General features: G+C 38.8%; 2 protein-coding genes across 3 annotated transcripts in view; one reads left to right on the top strand and one right to left on the bottom strand.

Annotated features, from left to right (window-relative positions):
- Positions 1–405, top strand: part of rftn2 (raftlin family member 2) — a 68,112-nt gene extending 67,707 nt beyond the window's left edge. The window contains exon 10 of one of the 2 annotated variants that reach the window (XM_060828017.1): positions 23–405. In XM_060828017.1, the coding sequence (XP_060684000.1) occupies positions 23–271 (249 nt within the window). In that variant the 3' untranslated portion in view covers positions 272–405. The remainder of the gene's footprint in view (positions 1–22) is intronic. The other variant, XM_060828018.1, reaches the window with a different exon arrangement.
- Positions 406–15,908: 15,503 nt separating this feature from the next.
- hspe1 (heat shock 10 protein 1) lies at positions 15,909–17,766 on the bottom strand. Its single transcript, XM_060828015.1, has 4 exons — positions 17,658–17,766; positions 16,504–16,668; positions 16,163–16,252; positions 15,909–16,080 (listed from the first exon to the last, which is right to left on the bottom strand). Exons 1-4 carry the CDS (start codon positions 17,658–17,660, stop codon positions 16,030–16,032), a joined length of 309 nt encoding a protein of 102 aa, XP_060683998.1. The 5' UTR covers positions 17,661–17,766; the 3' UTR covers positions 15,909–16,029.
- Positions 17,767–17,852: the final 86 nt, after the last annotated feature.

Below are 17,852 nucleotides of genomic sequence, written 5' to 3'. Positions count from 1 at the left end.
TGTATTGAGACCTATCTTACAGAAAAGATCTACTCGGCAAGCAAAAGTCAGTGAAAGAACCAAAAATTGGAACAGAAATGTGGGTGTGACCACTGGTAAAAATAAACATTCAGAAACAAAGTCTCCTGAAGATTCTTGTATCACTTCAGGGACCAACTCACATCAATATGGAGACATTTCAGGCATGAGCCGTACTGATAGTATTTTCAAAGACTTGGATGATGGGCAACTGGATCAAGAGGAAGAAACACCTCAGGTTACCTGCATATAACATTGCACAGTTCAGTTTTGTATTGAAGACAACAGTATAAAGAAAGAAAAGCAGATTTTCTACAGTTTAACGTGATTGGTAGTAACTAATGTCTTTGCAAGATGTGACTTTTGATTTTGTTCTGTACGAAAGTGTGCTGCTGTTAAAATTTTTCTCTAATCCTACAGGAAAAAAAAGCATTAACAAATACTTCAGTTCTCAGGATCTTTGCTAACAGATTCAGGCTTCCTTAACAAAGCAGAACTGTTGATTACAATTTGCTATCAGAAAGAGCTTCACCTGATAATTTAAAATTACTTTGAACTTAGTTAGGAAAGCCATTCATAGGAAAGAATATCTACAGATATTTATATTTACTTTTAACTTTTCAAGTAATATCTTTCTTATTTTTTCCATTTGTATGATTATATGCTAATTTTTTTTAAATCATGTTGTTACTTCTTTCCTGTCATTTTCCTTTGCATACTCTTGGGATCAAGACAGTGCTATCTGCATGGTCAAAAGGAGTCATTCTTGAGGAATGTTCAGCTAAGGTAATGTTAGTTGTCCTGCTTGAACGGTAGGAAAATATAACTACTATATCTGTTTCTTTGGCATCAGCTATTTTCATTCTTCATGGGATTTGGACATCACAGACACTGCCAGTGCTTATTGTCCATCCCTAATTAGCCTAGAGAAGGTGGTGGCTTGTTGACTTCTTGAACTGCTGCAGGACAGGTGATGAATGTCTTCTCATTGATTTTTTTGTAGAGAGTTCCAGGACGTTGATCTGACAATAGTGAAAAAAAAGCAGTAAATTTCTGAGTCATTGTGGTCTTACAGTTGATACTTGTTCACGGGTGCCTTTTACTTTTATCATTCTAAATGCTAAAGATCACAGATTTGGAAAGTCTCAAAGTATCCTTGGGAAGTTGCTGCAGTGTAACTGCAAGCATGATGTACATGTTATGAAGGCATTACCAATCTCATTGACTGCTTTGTCCCAGATAGATTCTGGATCAGTGGTGCTGGAAGAGCACAGCAGTTCAGGCAGCATCCAACGAGCAGCGAAATCGACGTTTCTGGCAAAAGCCCTTCATTCCTGATGAAGGGCTTTTGCCCAAAACGTCGATTTCGCTGCTCGTTGGATGCTACCTGAACTGCTGTGCTCTTCCAGCACCACTGATCCAGAATCTGGTTTCCAGCATTTGCAGTCATTGTTTTTACCTTGTCCCAGATAGAGCCGAGCTGCTTGAATATTTTTGTAACTGCATTCATTCGGGAAGAGTAGAATACTTCATAGCATTCCTGTTTTGTTCTTGATGGAAAGCGTATTTTAATACTACCAGAGAGTAAGTTAGTCCAGCAGCCATAGTATTTATGTGGTTGGTCCATTTTTGTTTCTGGTGAATGGTGACTCCGAAGTGGAGTTTTGATAGTAATGATGCCAGTGAATCTCCAGGGAAGGTGGTTAAGACTTCGTCTTGTTGAAAATAGCCATTGTCTGGCACTTATGTCCCAGAGACGTTACTTTCCACTTAGCAGGATGAGTGTGAATATTGCCCAGGTCTTCTCAAATTCAGGCATAGACTGTTTCATTGTGGAGGAGTTGCAAATGAAACTAAACACTGAAGCTAAACTTATTGTTGGGATTGGTAATTTGTAATAATACACTGAAAGTTATTTAATGAGAATCAGTCTGGTACTGGTATCAATACAAAATTCTCTCAATTATCATATTTATTTCTTCAGCCCGTCAAGAGAATAAATTATGATCGAAAGGAATGATGTACTATTGTATCAACTTATGCGCAGAGTACAATTTCATTTCAGGTACTCGACTATATCATGCCCTCATTTTGGGTTACAAAGGAACTTTTCACTCATGATTCCACACAATGTTTCATAATCATAATCTAATTTAAAGAAAGAAATAGGATTCATTGCATTGGCCAGGGCAATCATCTCATTGTCACTTCTGGATATACCACATGGTTTAGTACCACATCAGAACTAATTGCATGACACTTAAGTAGGAGCCATCCTCTTATTGCATTCCCACCAGTTAACTAACTTTTTAGAAGAAAAATGAAAAGTGTTCATAGATCAATCAGGGTTCTCAAACCTGTTTTGTTTATGAAGGCCCCCTCCAATGGTATTAAAATAACCTATAGATCCCCTTAATGCAAATATTTTTGTATAAATGTTAGTTCCAAATTATACATATGAATTTATCAATTTCGTTTTAATTGCCTAATAATACTTTTTTTTATTGAGGCTTGTTTCAGATTTGTCTGGGACCTTCCTTTGCTGTCTCCCCTTCCATCCGCACCAACCATATATCTTTAGCTTCCTCCAGTCCCTACAATCTGCGAGGTCTTTGCACGTCTCCAATTCTAGCTTCTTGCACATGCTGGATTCTCAGCACTTCACCATGATTTCCATAACTTTGGCTGGTTAATCCCAAAGCTCTGGAATTCCTTCTCTGAGCCTGTCCAACCCTTTACCCTTCTCTCTTCCCTTAATTTCCTCCTTAATACCAACTTAATTCCTCCTTAATTATCAATATCTCCTTATATGATTCGATGTTAAATTTTGTTTGATACCACTAATGTGCTGCACCTTGGACATTTTAAAGGTGCTGTATAAATGCAAACCATTGTTACTGAGGATGAGTATTCCTGTGATTCTGCGGATTGTGCAAGAGAAGATTAGTTTTGTTACAGTAACCATGCTGTCCCAAAATAGATAAAATGATCTTTCTAAGACACCGATGAAGCATTAGTTATTTTGCAAATGTATTAAGTTTCTCTGTAATTGACAATATTACAAAACCTACCCTAAGAAATAACAGCATCTGTTTTTGTTCCACGTGTTTCTGCAGCTGAAACTTTCTCCTCAGCATATTACAGATTCATTTGAATTTCGCCAAGATTTTCTTCTGTTTTCCACTTGTACCCTGAGATCGCTGATCCTCACTGCTTTCTCTCTGTGAGATTTGGATGATTAAGTTCAAAGTTTTACTAGTTCCAGCTGGAGGGTCTACTAAACTACAGATAGCCATGTCAGAATGGCTCCCCAATGAAATACTGCTCCAGGAAGTTGATATGTTTTCCCAAAGGCCACCTGTTTAATGTAGATGGATCCGCTGCAGCAGCTGGAAGAAAGGGGCAGTTGAGCCAGAGGCCCTGTGGCTCAGAGAGGAAGCTGTGAGCAGTAAAGGCAGGAGGGGCATCTCCTCTCCGAGCTATCACCTTCACCCCCACCTCCATCCACCTCTTGCACTCTCAGCTACCTTCTCCCCAGCCCCACCACCTCCCACTTATCACATCATCCCCGAGGCTCCCAGCCTCATTCCTGATGAAGGGCTTTTGCCCGAAACATCGATTTTTTCCTTTCCTGTTCCTCGGATGCTGCCTGACCTGCTGTGCGTTTCCAGCACCACTCTAATCTTGACTCTTCTCTCCAGGTCTGCAGTACCCATTTCTGCCTAGTGTCAGGACCCTCCCTGCTGTTCCAAATCAGATGATAAACCTATAGATGGCTAATTAAGAAGCCATCCATGGTAAAATTACCCAAACCAGTGCTCATGTCCTGACCTGTTGATGTTCTAAAGCATGTGGTAAAATTCAGCCCAAAGTGACTTGTAAATCTGACCAATCTGATCCTTAGGAACACCTTAACAGAAGTCTGTTCCCACAACTTTGAATGGCCAGAAGTCCTGGTAAATCATCTTCTTCAGCAGCTCCTCAAGGGAAGAGTGACAGACTATGTGGCTAACATACTTCCCCTGGAAATCCTCAATGAGTTGGAAATTGGCCAATAAAACCAGCTGGAAGATAGAGTTTACAGCAATTATTTAAGTTGAAAGAATCTCATGTTCAAAACTGGCTTACTTGTTTTAATTTTTTTTCTAAATTTGCTTTCATTGTGACAAGGTGATGTTTTGATAGACCTCTTGAAATTTTCAGATCTAACTGCCTATGTACCCTAACTAAGTCATCTTCTAAGTACAGATGGAAATTTTGGGAATATAGGTTGACCACAGGCTGACTAACAATCGCTGTGTGGCAACTTTACATAAGGCCAGGTAGAAGACACAAAAATGGAGAAATTTACCATTATGTTCTGACGTAAGTAATTTTTTTAAAAATCTTTTGTAATGTTTTTAAAATTCCTTGCAGTCATTTTTAGTTGTTTTAGGTATGTACATGTATGCAGAAAATGTTAATTAGCACTGTTAAATTGTTGTCAGTTTTTAGCTGTTCCTCTTTCGAAACATAGTTAACTGGGTCTTACGGATATTAGTGCCAATCAGTTTGTTTGTTGAAAGACTGTAAAGCAAGAAAGTAGATGTTTTCGAAACATTTGATTGTGTGTTATTTGTCTGGTCTTAAAGAGTCTACTATGTAATTAATACCATATAAATTACGGGTAGTTGGGAACCAGTGATAAAGCTGATAAAGGGTTCAGATGATATGATCAAAATCCTGAAAATGAAATCACAACCTGACACTATTTTGAATATATATGCATTATGGTTTTAATGGAATTACAATAATACACTGCAGTATTTAGGTTCAATAAGGAATTTGATCTCATCGCTGCAGAGTGATATCCTCAAACAATTGATTATCAAAAGTATTAAATGGAAAAATCACTTTGCAGTTGATGAGCAAAATTATATTGTTATTACTCAAGTTATTAGGTCCATGTATTCTAAACATTATCTGAAGTTTTTTTTATTATATGCTATTGTATTGAGCTTAAGGTTGTATTATTTGCCCTGCTGTAGTATTTCTTAATGTAACTCGTTGTTTTCCATGTTATAATTTTATAGTGTGCTCTGTTTGTCTATTCAAAGCTGCAAAAGTGTATAATAGGTCCAAATAAATATTTGACACTTGTTTAAATCTTCAAATAGAAGTAATAAAGAACAAAAATTAGAACTCCATAAAGTCATGTGAAATATTGCGATGAATAGGTACTACTCAACATACCTTTTACAATTACTACATTTAAAAAAAGAAGTCCACAAAATAATATTGAATATACATGTGCTAACGTTTCTGAATAATTTCAAGACAATTTATATTTTCATTCACACTTCAAGCATAGAAATAATACAACACAAAGACTTGACTTCTGAAATAAAAATCAAAAACAGCTAGAAACACTCAGGAGAAAGAAATAGAGTTAATTAGCAGAGTATTTCAGGGACTTGAACAACTTAGGCTATGGTGAGATATGTAGCTGAAATTTGTATGAAGTTCCATAAGGCCTATCTCAACATCAGCAACGTCTCGCTGTATCTTTTACACATTTACAAGACAGCAAGAAGAGTTCCTTGCTAGACAGTGGCAAGATGCCAATTAAAGGGGATTAAAGCTTGTCAAATGCCTTATTAAAAGCACATCTTAGTTCATTAATATTCAGTTTCCTAACTTAGAAAAAGTGCCGAACAATTGAGTTGTTGAAAATTCTTGATGTGGACATCAGAGCAACACAGTGGCTCAGTGGTTAGCACTGCTGCCTCACAATATCAAGGCCCCAGGTTCAATTCCAGTCCCGGGCGACTGTGTGAAATTTGCACTGTGTGGGTTTCCTCTGGGTGCTCCAGTTTCCTCTCAGAGTCCAAAGTGGGACTAGATTAGGTTGGGATATCTTGTCAGCATGGATGGGTTGGATCTGAAAGGTCTGTTTCCATGCTGTACATCTCTGTGACTATGTGTGGGCCAGATGAATTGGCCATGCTAAACTGTCCATAGTGTTAGATGCATTAGTCAGTGGGAAATGGGTGTAGGTGGATTACTCTTCGGAGGGTCGGTGTGGACTGGTTGGGCCAAAGGGCCTGTTTCCACACTGTACTAATCTAATCTAATCTGAGCACTACAGGTTGCAAACAGCCTCCATGTTGCTCATCACCAAACAGCATCTCAAGGTAAGATCATCTGGAACTAACTGCATTCATCCTTCATCCATGGATATACATATCAACATCTAAGATTACAAAGGGATCTTGATCGTCATGTTGAGATTTTACAAGTCATTGGTGAGACCTATTCTGTTGTACTTCGTGAAATTCTGGGGTCACTTTGTTATAGGAAGGATATTATTGAACTGGAGAGGTTTCAGAAAAGATTTAACAAGATGCCAGGAATGGAGGATTTGAGTTATAAAAATAGGCTGGATAGGTGGGACTTTTTTCACTGGAACTTAAGATGTTGAGGGTGATTTAGAGGTTTTGTACAATCATGAAGGGCATAAATAGAGTGAATAGCAAAGGTCTTTTCCGAGGTGGTGGGGGATCAAATGTAGGGGGCATATTTTTAAGGTGCAAGGAGAAAAGACAAGGAGCAACTTTTTTGGAGAGATTGTTAGTATGTGGAATCAACTGCCAGAAGAAGTGATGGATGTAGGTACATTTATAACGTTTAAAAGACATTTGGATAAGTATATGAAGACGGAAGGTTTGGAGCAATATAGGCTGTATGCCAGCAAATGGAACAAATTTAATTTGGGAACATAGTCGGCAGGACTAGTTGGACCAAAGGGTCTGTTCCCGTGCTGCATGACTATGATTAAGATTTTATGAATTAGATTGAACTGCAAGAGGCTACTAAATTGGAACATACAAATTAACATTGAAGCTTTATGCATAAATCGTACAAACCACTTTGGGCTAAAAGATTTACTATTAAAACCACATCCAAAACTTTCTTTCTGAGCTGCACCACTCTACTATTACCTTTGCAAGAATAATATTTTGCTACTTCCCTAATAATTGAATGTCACAAGGTGAATTTAGTTGCACAGTAGTTATGTACTGTGTTTGTCACAGAATGCCAATTCTCATTTATTATATTTTTTATGTTATCTTTTTAACAACAATTTATCTTTTTAATAAGTGTAAATTATTGATAACTCTATGGCACTGAAAATTAGCTCATACTATCTCAATCCTTATGATATTAATTATTTGAGATTCTAAAGTAAGAAAAATGCATTCCTTTCTGTCCTTTTGTCTTTCTCTTCCTAATTTGTCCTTGATTTGCATGTTCCATATTCTTCTCATTCCTTCTGCTGTTTATTTCTCAGTTCTTCAATCTGATTGGTTAAAGAGATGTGTCTTTCTGTGCTCAATTCACTCAGCTCCAAGGTGATTAATCCATTTCTTGTGATGTGCTGTTATCAGTAATTTCAGCAGCTTGTCACTCAAACAATGTTTACAGTTAAACCAGTCTCTAGGAGCTGGAGAAGGCCATTTTATCCTTTAAACCTGCTCAAGTATTCAACAAGATCATGGGTGATTTTCAAGCCCAATTCAACTTTCTTCCACTGTCCCCATAATCCTTCATTACGTTAGTACCCAGGAACCTATTGGCCTATTAATCTTGAGCATACATGATGATGGATCTGTGCTAAAAATTTACAGATTCACAACTCTTTGAGTAAAAACATTTTTTCCTTATCTTAATCCTAAATGGGTAAACTTTAATTTTGAGACTGTGCCTCTGTGTTCTAGATTCCTCAACCTGGGGAAGCGCACTCAGCCTCCACCTTGTCAAGAACTTGTCTGGATGGCTACAGTGCCAACAAACTCTAAACACTTGACACCATGCAGGACAAAGCAGACCACTTGATTAGCACTACATCCACAAGCAACTACCCTTTGCACCACCAATGCTCAGTATCAGTAGTATGTACTACCTACAAGATGCACTACAGAAATTCACCAAAGATCCCCAGACTGCATCTTCCAAACACACCACCATTTCCATCTAGAAGGACAAGGGCAGCAGATGCATGGGAGCACTACCACCTTCACAAGTTCCCCACCAAGCGACTCACCATCCTGACTTGGAAATATATCGCTATACCTTCACAGTCACTGGGTCAAAATCCTGGAATTCCATCCTTAATGGCATAGTGAGTCAACCCACAGCCGGTGGTCTGTGGCAGTTCAAGAAAGCAGCTCACCACCACATTCACAAAGGCAACTAGGGACAGGCAATAAATGTTGGCCAGCCAGTAATGCCCACATCCCACTAATGAATTTTAAAAAACTTTAAAGTGCTCACTATGTCTACATGTTAGTTATATGATTCATGTACAAGGAGATCCAGGTACCTCTAAATGCAAATGTTTCCCAGTTTCTCTCTGTTCAATAAAAATTATAATTTAATATTTCCTCCCACAGTGAATAACTTCACATTTCACTACACTTATTCTCTTCGCCATGTTCTTCACTATTTATCCAATCTATCTGCGTGCTGCAGCAGCCTCTTTGTATTCTCCTCATTGCTTATTTTCCCAGCAAGCTGGGATATGCTACATTATTATAGTTTGCAAATAGCTCAGGTGCAGTACAGATCACAGTACAGGTGAATATTGATAAAGAATGAGGATATTTGATATTTTCTTTTACTGTTAGATTACAGTAATGAAAAGGAAGGTGAGTTGGAGAGTTGAAGTGATAGAGTACTTCTTGTTTCCAGGGATTCAAATTGTGGTCAGCATGTGTACATAGATGGAAGTATTTAGTTTTCTTTGAAAAAGGCTGTCAGCTTTAAGAAGAAATTTGGCTTTTTCCCTCTGGAACAGGCATCTTAAAATTTATGGTAATGGGAAAAATAATATGGAATATTACACTAAATTAGAATAAAGTATTTTGTTCAAAGTAGTAAAATGTAATTTTCAGGTTAATATTTGGAAGTTCAGGTACTTCTTTGCATCTATCTTTCAGGTTTTCCAGCCAATAGTAGAGTGTGGATGTGATAATGAACCTTATTCATTGGCAGATGAGAAGAAGAGAGCTGTCAATCAAACTGAGCAACTGTGACTGGAGTTCACTGAAGTAGTGAGCAACAGCAGCGTGATCCCTATTACTGAACACATTCCACATTGAACACATGATGAGTGGAATAACATTTCCAGTTACTAACTCCCATATTCTGACTTCCCCAGCCATTCTCCTGTATACATCAACGTGGCTCAGAGCTCCTCTTATACCTGTCTCTTGAGGCAGCTTCTCACTTTACCATCTGAACAGTCAAAATTCATGCTTACACTCATTAACGTGTCTCATTCAATTCAATAATTTCAACTTCTCCACATGTCCCACTTCTCTCACACACTTTCTGCTTTCTCTTGGCGCAGAAGAGAGTACACAAGTGTAGAGGGAAGGTGTGAATTCTGCAGTCATTGCCTCACCAACCATTATGAAGCAGGTGGTCTTGACATTTGCAGGGTAGCGGACTGCATATTATAGATAATGGATGATGATCGGTGTTCCCACATACCAGTAACAGCATTAGATATTGGAACAGCAACAAAAAACATGTTTGATTACGTCAGTATTTCCAGAAACAAGTCATACTCTTCAAGAGATTGGAGGATTTCAACTGTAATGAGTGCCATGATGTTTCACGCATTTGCACCTCCATGGAAAGAGTGGCCATTTGCATTGAGAGTCAGATGAACTAGACCATAGAGAGCATACTGCACCAAGCCATACTACACTCAGCCTTTCACTTTACACCAGATATTGGAAATGCTTGTCTTTAGGACTCAGCACCTCACTGAGGTGCAACAAATTGTTCTCCACCTCTTGGCTAGCAGTGACGTACAGGTGAACCATGATGGGGAAGATGGAGAAAGGGTACATGACAGTGGGGACCCTTCTCAAGAAGTTCCCACTTTTCACCTTGGCCTCTCCCCTTCCTTCAGAGCCGTACATGTTGCCCACTGCCTTGGTGACCAGTTGCACAAGGTTGCCCACTGCTTTGGTTCCTACCTCTCTGCCCACTACTTTAAACTCTCCAGAGTAGCAGTAGCAGACCTCTCTGCCGAGATATTGGTGCAACCCGTCCTTCCTTTACACTTTCTCTGGAAAACATCCCAATGATCCACATACCAGAAGTCTCCCTCCTAGACCAACTCTTCAACCACATATTTAACTGTACTATCTTCCTATTCCTCACCTCACAGGTAAGCGGCACAGGAAGTATTCCCAAGATTACAAGCAGAAGTCCTGCTTTACAACTTTCCATCTAACTCCCTGAATTCCCTTTTCAGGACCTCATCTCTCTTTCTGCCTGTTGTTGGAATATGGACTACAGCCTTTGGTTGTACATCCTCCTCCTTCAGAATTAAATGTGCCTCGCTCAGAGGCATCTTTGACCCTGGCACCAGGGAACAACACACCATCCTGAAATGCCACAGCCACAGAAATGCTTATCAGTGCCCTAAACTCTAGAGCATCCTGTCACTACTGCTTGCCCAGACTTCAACCCTCCCTGTTGTACAACTATACCAGTCATGGTACCATTGATCTGGCTGCTACTGCTGCTTTCCACTGAAAGGCCATTTCCCCTCCCACCACCACCCCCACCCCCCCACCCCCGCCAAACACCCACGACCCTTAACAGTATCCAAAATGGTTTACCTGTTCAGAAGGGGCTCACCTTCCTGGTGGTCACCCAACTCTTCTCTGTCTGTCTAGCTCGTACTGGTGGTGTGACCAGCTTGCTAACTGTGCTATCCATGACATTCTCAGCCTCATGGTTGCTCCATAGTGAGTCCAAGCGCAACTCAATTCTCTCCAAATTAGGAGTTGCTGTTGAACACACTTCCTGCATATGAGGTCACTGTGTAGACTGGAAGTGTCCCTGATTTCCCACATATTGCAGGAGGAGCATTCCACAGGGCTGAGTTCTCCTGCCATTTCAAATCTTATCAACTACAGGCAATAATTCAGGACCTGATTACATAACCTAATCCACTAGTCACCTAATTCGGGTCTTTCACACCTTCTCTCTAACCCTAACAAACTACAACTACAAAAAGTCCTTTATCTCACTTCAGACACTAATCAGTCTGCAAAGTTCATTCTTGAGCAGCCAAGTCTATGCTAATTTTTGATTCATGTTGACACCTCCAGACTTCTGCCTCTAGATTCAGCTCCACGTTCACTCTGACTGACCCCACTCCTCAACTATTTATCCTGCTGCCGCTGTTCACCCTGAGATTGACTTTCCTTTGCACTATTGCTGTTTAATCCAGGCCCCAGTCCTTAGGTATTTATCCCACGCTGCTGTCCCTGTTCATCCCCAGGTTTGTTCTCTTGCTGCTGCTCGGACTGACCTCATTTCCCTCTCTCTCTCTCTCTGTCTTTGAAACTCAAGTTTAAGGATTTTTGTTTCTTTCTTGAACTTGATTTGCAATGATTCCTGGTCAGTTAAATTTTTTGGATTACTTGTTCTTTTCATTGAGTTTCAGATGCTGAACCAATGCTTCAAAACTCTTTAGCATTCCCTTTTAAATCTATTTCCAACTTTTCTGCTATAAACTTTAAATTAACTTTTGTTGATTGTTGAAAGGCATTCAAAGATAAAATCATTGGATCCCTGCAATGCAAGAAGAGGCCAACTTGGCCCATCAAGTGTGCACGAACCCCCCTCCCCCCCGGGCCCCAGTAGATCCCACCCAACCTGTACTTACCACAGCCAATCCACCTAACCTACACATCTTTGAACTGTGGGACGAAATTGGAGCACCCAGCAGAAACCCACACAGACAGTCACCCAAAGCTGGAATTGAACATGAGGCAGCAGTGCTGAACACTGAGCCACCATGCTACCCACAGTGCTACGTTCTCTCAAATAATGCTTCAGAAAGACAAAGCCAGTTTATTTTTCCAATCAATATGGTAAAAGACACTATGAAATTGTGTTCTTTTAACTTCCTGGCAATTTGCCAGAATTTATGTCAAATTTATACATGACAATTATTTGGAATATTGGGCAGAATTTGCCCATCTTAAATTAGTGTTTAGTGAAGGGAGATTGAAGGCTTGAACCATCTATTATTTTTGAAATTGTGCCCTGTACCCCCAAATCCAAGTATTAGAAATTCAAGCGATTGTACTACTGAGTGACTTGAAAGGATATGCAGGAGCTGTTCTAGCCATGGTCATTCTTTCCTCATGTTTCAATTATTCAATTAGTGCTATAAGAAAACAAAAGTAAAAGTTTTATAAAGATCTACTATTTGTCTGTGCAAATTCCTCATGTCTTCTTTAGATGGCACATTTCAGCCAATCTACATAGTATTTGTGATAAACTCAGCTCAAGGATTTAACTTCACAGTGATATATGATCTCCAAGGCCAGGGAGAAAAATATCTCTTTTTGGCTATCAGTACTATGTAACATATCACTCTTAGCACAATAGTTACTATCTTACATTGTAAGGTCAATAACACTTAAATGAATCAAACATTAAATAAATCAGTGCAATTGAGTAATCCCAACATGGAGGCATTTAATTGCACCACTTTCCTCTCACCCTTTTTCATCTCTTGCCAAAAATGTTATCTTCAGTTGAAGAATACCGGTAACAAAAATGGAATATGTTGATGGCAGTTTGGACTGAAATCACAAGTAACTGCAGTTAAGGTATAAACTTGATTGACCAGAATCAAAAACAAGAATTGCATTTATACACCAACTTAATGACTTCAGAATGTCTCAGTGCATGACATAATTGATTTGAACTGTAGTCACCTACTGCAACATAGGAAACAAAGCAGCCTGTTGCAGATAAAAAATGTCTCTCAAACAGCAATGTAATGATCCAATAATCTATTTATTGTAGTGATATTTGTTGAGGAATCATTATTGACCAGGAGTCACCATCCTAACTACTAGCCATACCCAACTGTTCTTCCAATTGTGCAACAGATCTTCCATTTAGTAGGGGAAAATGAAGGTCACAGCTTGACTCAGTCTCAAGTAAAAGTCAGCAACTCTCTTGGCTTAGCCCTAAATTATTAGCACTACACTCAAATGGTGGTCTAAATTCAGGTTCAAGCCTTTTGTGTTTAACAAACCCATAGTCTTCAAGCTCAAATGCAAGAGTGCTACCACTGAGCCACAGATAACATGCTGAATGATAGAATTATAAGAAAGATGGACAGTTTTGGAGAAGGTCAGAGCTAAGACAGTAGTTGCAATGAGGATTTTTTTTTGCCAGTTAACAACAGAAGGTTTGGAAAAGAGGGTAAGCATCTGCTGTGAAAGAAATATAATATCAGCAGTGATGAAAGCAAGAGAGGAACATTGCATGGTCAGCATCACATATTATAGAGAAGGTAAACTCAGAACTTGAGGACACAGGAAGGAAAGATGCTGATTCAGATCATAGGCTTGGTTAAACTTGATTTGGTTGCTGAGGGCAAGGACAGATAGTAGCAAAATCCATCATTCAGTTACTGTCCATTAGAACTTACCATGTTCTCTCTCCTCTAATGTTTACTGCCCTTTTATATACACTCCTTCCAAGTGACACTCTCTAACCCAGTTTGATGGTCACTCCCTTGACCTTGTCATTTCATGCAGTCCTGCTAGTCCTATCATAGCCCATCTGTAATTAATATCTCTGATCACTTCCTTACACTCAACATTCACATCCTCTCCATACCTCAAAACCAACCTCCTTCCATATTTGTATTTAGAAAAATCTATCTTCCAATTCACCTACAACTGCAATTTCAAAATCTGAAACATCAAGACTTTGGCTCTCCATTAACATTTCTGCAACTACTGATTTAACTGCACAATCATCCTCACCTTTGATGCCCAAGTCAGTGGTAAACCATTTGCTCTTTCACCATGGCTGGTCCCTCAAAATGGCCCATATCTGTAAATCCAAGAGACACCACTAAAATAGCAGATAATTGGTTTAGCCATCATTTCCAGATCAAGTTGGATCACTTTAACACTTCTGGTCCTCATTTGCCTGTTAAACTTTGTCTGTATTCCTGGATCATTCTGAGAAACTAAGACAGATTTCAGTTTCTTTTCTGACTGCAAACTGTCTTCAAACCCTCTTCCAATTATCAATTCATCTCCAACCTGATTTCCTTCTGAAGTCCTTGAAGTCAAATGCATTCCAAATATTTTGATTGCTCCAATTAGGTTTCCACCCCTTCTGCAACCTCGGACATCACACTCCTCTAACACCTCTGCCACACAGCAGCCTGAAACTGTTCTCTAATGATTCAAATTTTTAACGGAATATAACCAGAGAATCATTTGAAATGGAAAACCGGAAGAACTGCAGATTCTGAAAATCAAACAAAACCAGAAATTGCTGAAAAAAAAAACTCAAGGTGTGGCACCTGTGGAGAGAAAGCAGTTAAGTTTGTATCCAGTGACCCTTCAGTTGAACTGAAAAGAGTTCAGAATATGGGTCAATGAAGCGGAAATGTTAACTCTCTCTCCACAGAGAGACTTGCCTAGTTTTTTTCCAGCAGTTTCTGGTTTTGGTTATCATTTGAAATGGCTTCTCTTCCTGCTTTAACATTATCTCTCGTTTTTTTTTTAAATATCTATCTTAGACAACCCCACCTCTCATTTCTCATCCACATGATCTTTATCCCAACTAAAGCCAAAGCATTTATTTTTACATGTATCATGACAAACCCAGCTCTATTAACACACTTCAATTGTTGCTATATTATCAAACTGATTATCTATCATCCAGTTAGTGAGCACAGTAATACAGGGACAGGACTTAACTTGCATTAAGATGTAAGTAGCAGGTAAGCAGCAGTGATATCATTGGACAAGTAATCCAGACCACTGAGTTAATTTTCTGGGAAATCCCACCATAACAGTTGGCGAAATTTGAATTCATCAAGGGCTGTTGCAGTAGTGCTAGGAAGGGAGGAAGAGAGCTTCTTCAAGGAAGGCATCCTTGCAAGAGGATTCGCAGTACGTTAAAAACCTTCGAGGAGAAAGTGAGCATCTGCAGTCCTTACTTTGTCCCTGTTGTAGTAATGCCCCTATCTCTGGTCCCACAGACCTGGCTTCAAACATGTCATGAACATATCCAAAAAGGTAAATGCACTACACCTCTTCACCTCACTTTCCTTCTTTGAGACACTCTTCAAAACTTTCCTCTTTGTTCGATTGTTCATTTAATCTCATGTAACTTGGTGTCCTATTTTTCCTAAAGCACCTTTTTAAACTTTGTCCAGCCAGTCCAACATTGGCACCTCCACATCATCCTTAGAAGGAAACAAGGGTGGAAGGGAGCTGGGAGCAATTAGTAAAAGCAGCAAACAGATGTTCTCATCTGTAATTTGAAATGATGGAAACAGATCACAAGACAACACAAAGAACTGCTTTTAAACAAGATTGAGAATAGGAAGGGAAAATAGCAATTTGAGATTGTGATTATTGGTGTTTTTGATGACGTCAAGGCTGAGGGATGTAAGGAATATCTTATATTTAAGGTCATCTTAGATGGGCATTACAGAATGAGGATTTTAAAACTGAATAATATAAGCTTTATGATAAAGAAAACTCCTCCCTTAGAATGTACTGAAATATTTAAATGTGCATTTTATGCAAAAGTGAACTAGTATTTCTGCAAGTTACTGTAGACACGGTAACCATCTTTGTAGCATTTTACAAATGTCCAAGGCATATTTATCAAGTAATTTTACTGCCAACCTTTCAAAAAAGTTGGTTTTCAAAGCAAAATGAATCACTTCTGCAACAAGTTCACTTGTTTATATTCATAATTTTATATTTATTAATTAAAAATTCTAGTAAATTATCAATGAGATCAATCACAGTAAAACAAAGTAGTATGTTTAACATTGATTTTATTGTACCAAAGCTCAAAAAAATGGTATATACAGGCTGAGACAAAAGGACAGCAACTTCATGGAATGGCCAGTTTCTTAAAACTGAAAGCAACATCCAATATTCATGCTGTATATTTTCCAAGAATATCTCCATCTCTAAACAAGTAGTAATCCTAAGGAAGAAGAAAAAAAAAATCATTTGAGAAAAGAACATCTAAACTCATTCAAAAGAATTACTAACATAGTAGTACCAACCTTATCATCCAAGACAACCTTAGTCCCTCCATATTCTGGGAGTAGAACAGTTTCACCAACTTTTACATTAACTGGGTGGATGTCACCATTCTGAAATGAAAATGCAAATTATCCACAAATTAATGTTTGTCCTATACCTGTACTGTCGGAGCTTATAATGCACCCACACTCACTACAAATTCATAGATAAGGAAGAAAGTACAAGAGAAAGTATTGAATTTGGCTTTCTAATTGCATTTAACTTAAAAACAGCAGTCCACCTTGGAATCCATTGGGTCAGAATTTGTTAATGTAAGATCACAAGCGTTTTCTTGCTCAGGATTTTACTTTCTGAAGACTACCTTTATTCGGCTGCCAGGTCCAATCGCGACAACTGTTGCTTGAAGCACTTTGCCTTGGGATTTTTCTGGAAGCATGATGCCCCCTTTTGTTACCTTCTCTGCTGCAACCTTTTCCACCAAAACACGGTCAAAAAGGGGCAGAAACTTTTTGAATGCTTGTCCTGCCTGTTAAAATAAAACATTTTGGTAACCTATTAACAGACAGGTTACAAGCCACATATCGCAAGCTTTACCATTTCTGAGATCTACAAATAGAGGTCATTCCGAATGAATGATGAGAGGCAAAGTGACTTCTGAATTTTTTTTTGTTTCAAAAGAACTAGATAAATATTCTCAGACTATTAGCTTTGCTTTCACAGCTAATATTAACGTATATACTGGGCAAAAGTGAGGACTGTAAATGCTGGAGATTAAAGTCGAGCGTGTGGTGCTAGAAAAGCACAGCAGGTCAGGCAGCATTCGAGGAGCGGGAGAATCGACGTTTCGGGCAAAAGCCCTTCATCAGAGTGTACATACAGTTGGCTTCTAAATATAACACCATTAAAAATAAAGCGTGGTCGAAATGTTCGAACTTTTATAACACAACGTATTACCTTTAAAAAGGTGTAAAACATCGCCTGAAGTAGTAATTAATGAAAAATTGTATTTCTCAAAATAAATTTTGACGACATTTAAAAACTAAGCTCATTTGACCTTGAAAGTGTCACCCACGTCAAACCTAAAATCTTTAAGTTGCATATAAGCGATTTGAATCATTCGTTTCTACCCAAATATCCGTGTGGTTACATAGTAATAAATACGTGTCAAGTTCTTCAATCGACAAGACTTTTGTTACTAATTGATTTGTAACACCGACACAGATCACAAGCACATTGTCCGTCTATTCATTCATTCATCAGGATTGTAACCAGTCTGTGGCCTGGCGAACCTTTTCCCTTCTGGAAGAGGAATATTTCAAAAGGATCATGTTGTGTTTGCACTGAGCTTATGAAACAGGCAAAATCACTTTGTATCCTCCAGACACTTAAGTTAATTTAAAACTGCTCAATTTACCATTTTAACATTAAAACGTCACAAAATTAATAATCAAGAACAGAACATACATTACTTTATTCTTCTCATTCAGTCTACTATAAAGTAAAATAAAAGCTTACCATGCCTGCTACCCCTTCTAGAAAACGTTGGAACTGAGACAGGTCCCTGCTGCAGCAACTATGGCAGCCTCCCCACGTGAGGAAAAACCTTCGAACCCGGAGACATAACCTCGAACGTCAGAAGAACGTTACATTTCAGGGACACTTTCAAAACGTGAAATCCATGCCTGAGCAATACTTTGACAGCAGTTTATA

The sequence above is a fragment of the Hemiscyllium ocellatum genome, chromosome 7 (assembly GCF_020745735.1).
Source record: "Hemiscyllium ocellatum isolate sHemOce1 chromosome 7, sHemOce1.pat.X.cur, whole genome shotgun sequence".
NCBI classification, from domain to species: domain Eukaryota; kingdom Metazoa; phylum Chordata; class Chondrichthyes; order Orectolobiformes; family Hemiscylliidae; genus Hemiscyllium; species Hemiscyllium ocellatum.
The sequence above is the reverse complement of the archived record's forward strand: the minus strand, read 5'-3'. Positions and strand labels throughout refer to the sequence as shown.